We start from the raw sequence: 12,951 nt of genomic DNA on the forward strand, positions 1-12,951 counted from the left end.
AGGCGGATTGGGGCAGCGTCTACTGTGAAGCGGGCGCTGTACCGGTCCGTCGTGGTGAAGAGAGAGCTGAGCCAAAAAGCGAAGCTCTCGATTTACCGGTCGATCTGCGTTCCCACCCTCATCTATGGTCATGAGCTTTGGGTCATGACCGAAAGAACGAGATCACGGGTACAAGCGGCCGAAATGGGTTTCCTCTGCAGGGTGGCTGGGCTCTCCCTTAGAGATAGGGTGAGAAGCTCGGTCATCCGGGAGCAACTCAGAGTAGAGCCGCTGCTCCTCCACGTCGAGAGGAGCCAGTTGAGGTGGCTCGGGCATCTGGTAAGGATGCCTCCTGGACGCCTCCCTGGTGAGGTGTTCCGGGCACGTCCCACCGGGAGGAGGCCTCGGGGAAGACCCAGGACACGCTGGAGGGACTATGTCTCTCGGCTGGCCTGGGAACGCCTTGGGATTCCCCCGGAGGAGCTGGAAGAAGTGGCTGGGGAGAGGGAAGTCTGGGCCTCCCTTCTGAAGCTGCTGCCCCCGTGACCCGACCCCGGATAAGCGGAAGGAAATGGATGGATGGATGGATATATTTTTGACCTTTGTGTGAGTCTGTAGGTTTCCTCTTACTTTAACCCGGTGCTGTCACACCTGAATTTCTCCACTGTGGGGTTAATAGAGGATGTTTTCTTTCTTTTTTTTTGTATCAGAGGTGAGCAGGATCAGTATGCATGGAAAAGTTTTAAGATTTTTTTAATGATTAAAAATCATAATTTTCTTAACTTTTTCTGCTAAAATGAATCCAAATAAAATACATTAAAGCTTGTGGTTTGTGACAAAGTGAAAAAGTTCAAAGGGCATGAATACATCTGTAAGTGTGTAACCTAAAACACATTTGAAACACTGAAAACGACAACTAAGTGAAAGGAGTTTTGATTAAACGCTTGACGAACTGTCCGTCTCGTACTTCTCTTTCCGTCTGAGTCAGCATGGACTTTCCGCACCAGGAATCCGTTCTTGTACAGCAGCATCCCCGTCGGGTCCGTCCCGTCCGACAGGGGCTTCCCGCTGCTGCCCACCCTCTTCATCGGCCTGGAGGCGTCAGAGTCCAGGAGGCTGTCCCCAAGCTCTGAAAACGACTTCCGCAGCTCTTCCTCATCTCTATGGAGACAAAGTATAAAAAAAAAACAGACTCCATGGTGATCGACACTTACGTGTCCTGCCTCATTAGCAATAAACACATCATCATTCATCCTGTCCTTTCTGCCGTGCACCGTGTGCTTGTTACACCAGGACATGAGATTTCACATGAGTCAAATCGCCGGTCGCTGCCGCTGTCTCAGCCGAGCTTCGGCTCTTCAAGGCGCTTACAAAGCAGCGCATCAGCAACGGAAAGAACAGGAGCTGCCTTCAAAGCTTTCAGCGTGCGTTTTCCTCTCCTGCTTTTTGAAACTCAGGCCGGTCTTTAGGATCAAAAAAGGCAGAGTAACGCCTTCCTTCTTGTTCTGGCTTTGAGGCGGAAAACAGAGACTTATTTACCCTGAAGACCAGATCCTGACACATCACGCTTCCTTTTCCTCTCTGGATCTTCAAATTCTCCGAATGGGTCACAAAGTTTTTATAGTCGATGTTTTCGAGTGAATCTTTTTCTAAATTGTACGTTTCAAACTGAAAGTCTCGACAAATTATTTTGAAATTGAATTCAAATGCTTTCAATCCACTGTATTTTATGCTTTTAATCATCTTGTAGAGCAATTTCTAAACAACTGGATGTAACGTTTCAACCTTACTGAGATCACCTTGCATCAGTCTGGTAGGAAACTTCACTGTCACAGAAAAACCCAGAAACCATCAAGCAGCTAGAGCACCAGTAACACCAGTTACTGTCAACAGTGAAGTGAGTTGAACTTAGAAAGAAGCCACTCCTTCGAACTGTCACTGAACTTTGCAGCTGCAACTCAAAGGCGCAGCTCAGAAAGGGTTCATGTTCATTTAGAGCTGGACAATAAATCAGTAAAGTTCTGATTTGATTGCAGCAACATAATATTTTGTTTCCATTTTTGTTGATCATTATCCTGCACAAAGACTCAGTAACAACCCATTTCCAGTTTTCTGGCAAATACCACCAGATTTTTTTCTTAAAACTTTCTGGGTCAGCGATAGAGCAACAGCCCCACAGCATCACAGATCCTCCACCGTACATCCACACAGGGCCTAAAGTTGGCTTTCCCATTTATTCACTTTTTGCCAAGAGACAGTTTTTTGCTAAAACCTTCAATCTAGCTGCCTTTTGTTTCAAAGACGCAGAAAAATAATGATCCAGCATCACCTTCATTGTGCAGTAGCACACGCAATTTGATCAGCATAAATACAAATCAATGTCAAAACCACAGCATTTATTAAGCATTATTAGATTTTTGTCCTTTAGAAAATGTCAGAAGAAAAATAATCTGGAGAACCAAATAGTTGTCTGTACTCTATTTAATTTTTCCATACATGTCGTCACCTCGAAAATCATTAAGGCAAACTTCATGTTTTTCAAGGCAGCATCGGAGCCGTGCGTTAAGATATTTGTATTCTCTGAAAGTTGCAACGAGGACAATAAGCTCCAGAAAGTCAGGAAGAAAGTTTGAAATGATGCAGTCCTGAAAACGGTAACCTGAAACGCTTAGTCGACCAATTAAAGTTTTTGGAAAAATATCTTCAGGCCACCTCTACTTTTGATTCCTGCTCTTTAATTAAATAATATATCACGTTATTTTACAAATCTAGGACTACAGAGACAATCCGACATGCATGATGCAACAGCAGTGATAATCCCTTTCTCCTCCAAATAATCTCCCACGTTGCTCTTTATCTTTTTAAAGGGATTTGTCTCATTAGCCGATGATAGATGCTTTAAAGCAACAACAATCAGGAGCCTCTCTCCGCACCCGCATGGCGAGGAAACACGGCAGTTCCAGTTGTTACCTCACTGGGTGGCACCCCTGCAAAGGTTCAGCCCAAAAATAGAAAACACCCCCCTTGAGACCACGCTATGAGTAACCAACAGTACATAACAGCAGTTAACCCCCATGCAGGACGGAGAGAGAGAGAGGCAGAGATCGAGCCAATGAGCATCTAGCCTGTTGCCTGGTAACTGCCGGCCTTTCCTGAATTTGTCCGTCTCCACGCAGACGGAAAGTGGAGAGAGGATAAAGAAGTGACAGAAGAGAAGCAGAGACAGGGGCAAGAAGAAGACAAAAGCTCAGTGTTGTCAGATGGCAAAACGTTGTCAGTGTGAGTGAATAAACACGAGACGGAAAAATTAAATTAAAAAAAGACGTAGATAAAGGGAAAGAAATTAAAGGAAAAGGAGTGGGAAAAACAGAACGAAAAAATTCTAATATTTATATTTTTACAACAAAAAAGAGGTCAAGGATTTAGAGGAGAGCAAAGGTTTTAAAACTGAAAAAAAATAAATAAAAATAACCCTGAAAGTTAGGAGAGACGATGTAGAGCAAATGTCAAAGTAAAAAATATAGATAAATATATATAAAGCGCAAAAAAAAAAAAAGACAGCATGCTGCTGTACAGGAAAACAGGTTAAAACAAATGCATTGTGGGTAATCTGTGCTGCTTTGGTTGCCAGGGGAAACAGATTGGCTGCGTTTCACCTGTGACGCTGAGTCAGTGGACCAAATGACAGAAGCACTCAAAACACAGTCAAGTGAAAGAGGACAGTAATTCATCCACACGCGCTCTGCTGTACGCTGCAGCCTCTCTTCATTCATGGCTTTAATTCAGCCGGAGGACGGCCACTTTCTAACAAAACAAACACAAAACCTGCTCATTCAATTTGTCAAAACTAGTTCATTTTAAAAATAAAATGACAACCGTTAGAACTTTGTGTGAGATCCTTACAAAGAATAAAAGTAACTTTGCAAAAGAAGAAGAAATCTGGCTCAGGCCAGTCGGTCTTTGTGAAGGATTTAAAAAATAAATAAACCTCAGAGCTGCCTAAATTTTACATTGAATCACTCCTATAGTTTATAGATGTCAACAAAGGTTTCACAGTGGCCAGAGTTCCTGGTAAACTTTCAGTTGCTTACAAAATAGAAATGTTCTTTGTTTCTTTGGTGCCAAAAACAAACAGCACCTCAAATAACCCCTACGCAGAATAAGTCTGAATATCTCTGAAGTCACCACCAAGTCGGACCTTGAAGCAGGTAGGCTACAGCAGCAGATGACCACGCCAGTCCAGGTCTTTCAGCAAACACCAGGAAACTGAGACTGCAGCCCACACAAGCAACAACCAACACTAGGCAATAAAAACACTCCCTGGTGTTGTGAGGATCGATTTGAGCTGTGACTTTCAGACGGCAGGTTAAGAATGTGCAGAAACATGAAAACAAGGATCCATCCTGCCTTGAATCAACAGTTCAGGCTGGTGGTGCTGCTTTGTTGAAAACTTTACTGGCATATTTTAGCTCCTTCAGTATGCCTTTAGAACAACTTGAAAACCAGCCTTCCAGTTTGCGATACCTGGTTGAATCTGTGTACTTGAAGACGTGGCCAGTGAGTGGAGATAATCTGCACCATTGTTCTTTATATCAACACTCTTAGATTATGTTTTCATGTCAATACTGCAAAAATATTATTATTATTATTATTATTAGAAGTTATAATACCATAAAAATGCCCTCAAGGTAAAGTCCTTGTTTGAAGAAACAATCTTGGAACATAAAGCTGATTTTGGTTTTTTGGATATTAGCTGGATTGAGTTTCTGTCTGTTTTCCAGCCACGTTATTGTCCCATAACGAACGCGCTCTTTTTGGACAGTGGACAGACGGATTATCTTCTGGGAAAATCATCATCATACCTTTGATTGATGAAATGAGACAAGTGTCTGAAATTTTAATGTTCCCCCGTGCAGGTCCTGTCGACGTACTGCCTGTCGTCTGTCTGAACCTGCCCATATAACCAATGACTGTCTGCTTTAGACAGACTAATGGAAGCACAGGAAATGCAGCTAGCATACCAACACAGAAGATACGCCATAGAAAAAGCTACAGCACAAACAGCTCTTTGAAAAGTTTTTTTTGTGTTAAAGATGTGGAAGGCTGGAGGGTTTTAATGTAAGCATTTTCCAAATAAAACATATTTCAAGTGAAAAGTTTGTTGTGTTACACATTCGCCATGAAATGTTGGGTCTCATCTGGTCAGAGTTTTCCACATGTAGCTGCTCGGCGTGACTGCAGCTGTGTCATCCTCTTTCCCTTTTTACATGATACGTTAAACAGAAACGTTCAAAGCGCTGAGATCTTGTTTCATAAGCCAACACTCGGGTTTCTCCATGATTTGTGTTCCTTGGTCTTCGTCATCCTGTTTGCTCCCTAATAAACGTCTGAGGCCTTCACAGAAACAGCCTGGTTTACTCCATTTACAAATGAGTAAAGACTGCAAAACATTTTCATTTGGAGTATCATTACATTAACCAGATAATTTTCCTTCAACTAAAAAAAATCAGTGACTATTTTGTGTTAGTTTTTCACATAAAATCCCTACAACATGTTTGTGGTTCAAACATGATAAATGTGGTAAAGCTTGAACTTTTCTTGCCTTGCACATTTCTTGCCTAAAATGCAGCAGCTGCTTTCCTCTAGTGAACGCTTGATCATTCGTAGTAAACGATGCATCTACAGCTAAAATAATACTTTGAACATAAATATGTGAAAAGCTCAGCCCTTTCTGCTTAACATCAGCACAGCGTAGGGCTAGCAGGTTGTCTATTTTTGAATAACTGATTATTGGATAGATAAAAGTAGTTGAGTTCTGGGTAAAACATATTTAGAGAAAAATGTTTTTTTTTTTCATCTTAAATGAAAATGTAAAGATATTTTAGACAGTTTTGGCTTAATTCTTGCTCTGAATGTGTTGTTTCAGTCTAGTTTCCTACCAGACTAATGCAAGGTTGTTCTTTTGGCGAATGGCCGTTTTTAGAGTCTCATTGTATTGTGTCTCATGTATACTCCAGTTAATGATTAATCGATGACTAAATTAGTTAATGATTATTTGGAAAATCGATTCATAACGATTAATCGTTTCAGTCCTACTGTGCATCCCAGAGCAGGAAGCAGACTGTTAGGTTAACCTGTCTCTCTGAATTGACCGTAGGTGTGTGTGTGTGTTCATGGTTGTGTGTCCTCCATGATGCCCCTTGCTTCTTGTCCAGTGACTCCGGCTTTTCCTTGTCTCACTCAGACTTTTCTCCACCCAAACCTCTGCATCCACCTGCATCTTGACTTGTTGCGTCTCGGTTTCAGAGCTCGCTGCCGTCCCTCCTCCCCCGCTCCTGAACGAGGAAGCGAGCGTGCGCCGTACGCGTCTGCGCCGCATGTGTGCGCGAAGGAAGAACAGGTGGGCGCATCCGAGCGTTCTGCTGACAGTGACCGTGCGTGTGTGTAGTTCCCCGTGTGGGTGTGAAATTACATCGCTCGCGTTGGAGCTCAGAACACACAAAAAAAAACACAAAGACACACCTGTAATAAGACGCCAGACTTCAGATACAGTTTGTGATCATATAATCTGAGTTAACAGTTTGTTTTTGTGCCGGAGTATCACACCTCCGTCACACTTCTTGTTATCTGAGCCTCAAGCTGGAAGTAAATCAGTAAATTGATGCTTTGGGGGTCTATAAATACAGTGAGGCTGAATGAATGCTGACCTGCGGCAGGATCAGGAGCAAAAACAAACTGATGCGCACAACGAGACAGGCGAGCAGCACATGTGGAGATATTCCATCATCAGTTTCATTATAAACTATGGATAAAGACGCAGGCAGGAAGGGGACGTGACATCGTGAGAGAGAGTTTCAAAGCTCCAGCACTAAAAGCCTTTACAGCTGTTATTCTGTCTGCATCTCTGTATCTGCGACGGCTCGTGTTCGGAGGTGGATTCTCCTTCGCTTTCTAATGTTTACGAATCTAAAACTGACATCCCCTCCATCCCCCCGTGGCCTGTTATGTAGCTGCAGTGTTTAAATAGCCGCCCGCATGTCAGCAGCGAGGTTTGGACCGGAGAGCCAGGGCTCTGGCCGGATCCGCTCCTCTGGCCACTTTTATCCCACAGCTCCAGGAGCGCCGCTGCCGCTGCCGAGGCTGAGAGGCTATTTTTGGAGCTGCAGTGGGAGGCTGTGGTCACACCTCTGTACGGGATGCAGGTGGACTGCTGGATGAGATGAAGTTTCTCATGCTCCGTTTGGTATTTTACTGCGTTTCAAAGGCACACACACACACACACGCACGCTCACGCTCGCTCGCCGCGTGCGTTTGTCATGCAGCCCATTGATCTGTTGCTGAGTGCGAGAACACAGGGAGGAAAGAGCGATGCGGTAGCTATGGAGTCGTAGCCATGGAGCCGTAACTATGGCAACAAAGCTTGGAAAGCTAGTGACTTAATTGGCATCTCCAAGGTGCTCTGATCTGTGGAGCCGAGCTCCAGAATAGCAACAATCCACACACTGATGTATCCTTCACATGTCAGACAACAAACACGTCACTATTAGATGCAAACAAGTTATTCCATACCCCCCGTCGTTTCCCCTAAGAGTCAGTGTGTGCATGTGTGTGTGAGTGTGTGTGCGTGAAACACAAGGAAACTAGGTACAACACAAGCAATGCGAGGAGAATACAGGCACACTGCAATAAATTACAATACCATCAAAACTATTTCTGTAATTCGATTCAAGAACAGAGTTTTACATCGTTAATATAGTCATTACACACTAAGTGATGTATTTGTAATGTTCATTTCTGTTGATTTTGGTGTTTATGTCTTCAAAGTAATGAAAACCCAACATTAAACTATTCAGTAATTAAAAATTAAAGAATAATATTTGTGGACCTACATCCGTCTGGTTGGGGATCATTTTGCTGTAACCTTGAGTTTCTTCTCTGCAGGCTGCCAGTCAGACCCAGCTCTTCACTTGACTCAACCATCTGAGTGACTCAGCTGTGTTCAAGCAGGGATTCATGTCAAAGTATCAGCTCTACAGCGCTGGAGTTGAAGACCTCTGATTTACAGTAACTTAGAGAATGCATGGCTACAATATCCGTTATTGATTGGAAAGTTTGCCTGTCATTAAAGCAGGACTCCTGTTGGAAAACAAAATCAATAGAATTGATAAGCTGAACAAAACTGACTTTAGGCTGGAAATAAAACAGAGGGCGGAAACTTCAGATTGAACTTTGAACCTTTATTTCCTAATGAAATGCAAATGTCGGGATACATCTGTGGTGTATCCCGACATTAAAACTGTAGCTGCTGTGCATCTTTTTCAATCACACTTTTTCCTTCCAATTCACTTTCTATAAGTGTGCTTAGCTACAGCAATGACCTGTTAAAAAGGTCAAAGCATTTCAGCATTAAATTCCTTTTTTATTCCTGCCACATTCTCCTGTTCTAGAAACTAAATGATGGGATTTTATTAACCATCAGCCGTAAATGTCAAAATTAACAAATGAAAAATAAATTTCATGCTTAAATTGAATTTCTGAAATAAGCCAACTTTGACTGATGATGCATTTTATTGAGGTGCGCCTGTGCAGTGCTGATGACGATTTACATCAATCAGGGGAAATTACTCACAGCGTCCACTGCAGCTTCTGGTTTTTGATTGAGTTGTAGAGAGCCTGCGGGGGAAAAGAAAACAGAAATCACATTTTCAGATATGAGCAGAGCCCAGATTTGATCAGGTGTTGCAGGGAACATTTGTGCAGGTTTATTGTGGCTTTCTGAGAAAGATACATCACAAAGCATGACGCTTCAGTCCAAGAACCATTTTAATGCTGCTCAGCAAACGCCCCTTTTTCCAGAGTCAAACTCGTTTTGGTTTGCTGGACGACCCGTCGATCACCTAATGAGCCACAGCTTCAACAAACCTGTTAAACATGGAGCACGTCTTGGACCAGTCAGATATAAATAATTTAGATCTGCATCAACCTCCACAGATCTGAGTCTAATGGAGCAAGTTCTAACTGTGAGATTTCTCGGGTTAGATCACCAGGTTGACCAGGTAGAATTCAATTTAAATCTTATTTTCTAATTTCCTAATATTTTCCTTCTAAGCAATCATTCAACGGTCTTTCAGGTTGAAGGTTTTTCTAAATCTTCCTTTGGAAATTGGCTGATTTTTAGTCGAATTTCAGTGGAGTACTTGATCATGTTTGGATATTCTTGGTTAGTTAGAACCATAATTCTGAGTTATAACACATTCAGACATGAGATGCCTGTAAGAAAAACTGAAAGAATGAGCTAATGTTTTAGCACGTAACTAAGCAAAGGACCACATTCTATTATTTTTTTCTCAGCATCCCATCACTAAGACAAATGAAGGAAATGTTCCACATTTTGACTGACAGAAAACATTGTAAAACCACATCATGAACCTCAAACGTCTGATGGAGTAACATCTAACCCATCAGAGAAGCAGCCTTTGGATGAGCAGCAGAGAATCACAGCTATGCTCTACAACTCTAGCAAGAAGAAAGCCATAAAAAGTGCAAATAAAGTACGAAATAGCTTATGGGTCATGTACAGTTTTGATAGGCAACACAATTACATCTTCTAAATCAGTTTCAAAACAATAAAACATGGTTTGGAAAAGTCACAAGCAACCTCTGAGTCTGCTTCAGTTTTTCTGAAAATCCTGTATCAAAGTTTTTGTTTTCTTAATGGTAATTTCCCCTCTCTAAGGAAGCCGCTCCTTTCCTTTCATTAGCATCAGCAACAAATAGAGTAAACCAACAAGGACTCAGGGGATGAGGGAGGGTTTAATGCTGCTGCAGGAATCTCAGCCTCAGCTTCCTCTAGATCTACAGGGACAGGTGAGACATTTAGACAGCTCACATTGACATTGGCCTGTGTCAGCTAAATGTAATATAACAAATCCGTTTTCACAGCCAATCTCCAGCAGAGGGATGAGGGGATGCAGGACAGCGGGGAACCGTCAGGGGTGCGGCGATCGAGGCCGATGGACGCAGCTGATGGACGGATGTGACAGCTGAAGTGATGTAAAAGACACTTAGGAGCTGCTCATCGCCTCCTGGTTCAGCCTTTAGCTTTGACACTCTTCCTGACTCCTCACTGGGAGAGAAATTAAAGTAACCATGTCGGGTTTAGGAGCCGCTGCTAGTTCTCGGTGCCGTTAGCCTTTTGAGAATAATTTTACCCTATCGTGACTTTTAGTCAAATGAAACAGGATTCATCGCAGGGTTTGACTCCAAGCATTTTGCTTTGAAACTGGGCCTAATCAGAGACCAATCCAGAGAATGATGAATATTAATGCTCACCCATGGTAGCTCATTACAGACTCAGCTCTGTTTCATCCTCTTCGCTGTGAAATCGCAGCTCTGCAGCCTGCTTCGCAGAATCAGGGAAGAGATTCCCAGGATTCCAGAAAACTAAACTAAACTCCTTCCAATATCAAGTCTTGTTGATGGTAAACCAGTAACATACTAGCACTTGTTATGCACAACTCTGGAAACTTATAAACTTTAAAAGATCAGATGTGTTTCTGATTTTAATATTACTTTAATAAATATAGTTTGGCTGTGGAGGAGTGTAGGTGCATCTCTTTGCCTGGGGTTAGCTTCTGCAGAGTAGCAGTTTCTGAAGATTATTTTAGTTAGAGTTATTACAATGTTGTGTCTCTGCCATGCGTTTTATTGGAATAGGAGAATACAGGTACAAAAAACAACAGCAAACATGTTTTCTCAATGTCTGACAATAAAATCAAACTGAACTCTTCCTGTTTCAAGTGAGCTGGGTTTACAAAAATCCCAGCCACCATTTACAGCCACTTGTCCTTGCAAGGTCATTGGGGGGCTGGCGCCCATTTCCAGCAGTCATTGTGCGAAAGGCGGGGTAAAACCTGAGCAAATTGCCTGTCCATCACATGGCAATAAAACACATGGGGCAGAAAACCAGCATGGACACTCAACATCCAGAACATCCTTCTTCGTGCAAAGCAACAGACGCTACCAACACCATCATTGTGCCGACATTGGTTTGCTTCACCAAAGCAATCTCTTAATAATGTCATTCAGATACTGTCTGCATTGACAAAGACTCACCTCAGCATTCTGAATGCTTGGAGTGGCTCCATCCAACATTGTGACCCCTTGGGGGCGCTCAGATAGCATTTAGCTCTTATTTGCAAATAGTAAGTTAATCTTTCAATGTAGAAAAAATGAAACAAGGCAATAAAATGTCAAAGTAATACACCTGTCTGTTCCAATGCACAACAAACCATAACAAACAACAAGCCCTGCCAGGACTTTAAGTCCTACAGCATGTGGTTAAGTTTCTAATGTTAAGATCAATGCATTTAGATGACAATACCACACAGGTAGGGAACAGTATAATAACAGCTATACTGATAAAAGGTTAACAATTAACACATATTGATTCATCAGTCAATGCATCAACACTCTGATAAAACTAAGACCAAAAATAAAAGTAGATCATTTATGACTTTGTTACTGTTGTTAATCTACAGATCATAAACTCCAGTCATCAAGGACCGGTGCTCCACAGGTTTTCTGTTGCTTTGCTTAAAACACTCCTGAATAATTAAACGGGACATTAACAGATGCACTGAAGCAGGAACACAGCAGCCTTTAAGATCCAATTGAGGTCGTTCACGTTCACTGACCACTGAGCAACAGTGACAAAGAAGCTGAGTACAATCCAACATTGATGTCACGTTGACTTATGCATGGCTAAATATGGGCTGTAAGGAAAGACTTGTAGATGTATAAACATAGATTTAGCCATGATTGGTGAGAATAGGTCATCACTACCCATGTGGTAAATCAAATCTTATCAATACTTATAGACACAGTGTTGTGATCTTCTGTGCTTAGGTTTAATTAGGCCAATCACAATAACGAATGTTTCTGGACAATTAATTGTCCCAGAGGTTATCGCGATAAACGATAATATTGTTGTTTTGAGACAATCTGCCAGTAATATAATGATAATAATGGCATCATAATGCAAGAACACATTCTCACATATCAATAAACTTTAAGTTCTAATGGACATTTAAAATTGGAACCGGAAGACATTTTAAATATCCAAAATAAATCAACAAAACAACAGAAATAAAGAGTAAAATTAATTATGAAGTCTCTGGAAGAAAAATTATCCTTCAAAAAAAGGTTTAGTTGAGACCAAAACTCCAGTCTGACTTTTATCCAGTTTTTGGTAGAAAGAGAGAAACAACAAATCATGAAATTGGAAATGATTGAGCTTGTTTTAATTTATCATGCGATTAAATGATTTACTGATTATTGTGAGAGGCTTAGGTTTAATTTAGGAATCTGTCATCTTGAAAATTTGCTCTTTTTTGGTAAATGTTAACTCAACTTTGTCCTGAATGATCGTTATTACCTATGAATGTCTTATGACAGTTTAAATTACACTGATACATAAATATATATCTATAATAAGAATAACCTTCACTGCCTTACCTTTCAGTTCTCAACATTACAAAAGAGACAATTTTATAACTATGAAGGACTGAAAAAGTGGATTAAAGGAAGTTTATAACAACCAGAGGGAAGAAACGGCGTGATCAGGTAGTTCTGGGACCGTCCCAGCGATTCCTTACAGACACATTAGACACCATTACCAGAACTAGATGGAGCCTGCATGAGGACAGGTGGTGGTATTATATCATATATTATGTAGTATTATAGTATGAATGCATTGCAAACAAAATCACTGGTCTGCAGGTGCAGCTCATTTAGATAACACAAAAAAAGTTTGAAAATGCATCTTTGGCTTTCATGACTGAGATCTGTTAAAGAATCGATATTATTGATCAATTTTCCAACACAAATCTCCCAGATTTCATTGTGAAAGTAAAGGAAAAAATTGAATTACCTGGATTAATAAATAAATGCATGCATAATTATTTATAATTA

General features: G+C 41.4%; 1 protein-coding gene across 8 annotated transcripts in view; it reads right to left on the reverse strand.

The window, feature by feature from the left end:
• Positions 1 to 12,951, reverse strand: part of LOC103481754 (PH and SEC7 domain-containing protein 1-like) — a 78,169-nt gene that overhangs the window by 12,922 nt on the left and 52,296 nt on the right. For all 8 annotated transcript variants that reach the window (XM_017310850.2, XM_008437482.3, XM_008437479.3 and 5 more), the window contains 2 exons: positions 8,609 to 8,652; positions 947 to 1,140 (listed from right to left, as the gene is read on the reverse strand). In XM_017310850.2, the coding sequence (XP_017166339.2) occupies positions 947 to 1,140; positions 8,609 to 8,652 (238 nt within the window). The remainder of the gene's footprint in view (positions 1 to 946; positions 1,141 to 8,608; positions 8,653 to 12,951) is intronic.

The sequence above is a fragment of the Poecilia reticulata genome, chromosome 19 (genome assembly GCF_904066995.2).
Source record: "Poecilia reticulata chromosome 19, P_reticulata-male-v2, whole genome shotgun sequence".
NCBI lineage: Eukaryota > Metazoa > Chordata > Actinopteri > Cyprinodontiformes > Poeciliidae > Poecilia > Poecilia reticulata.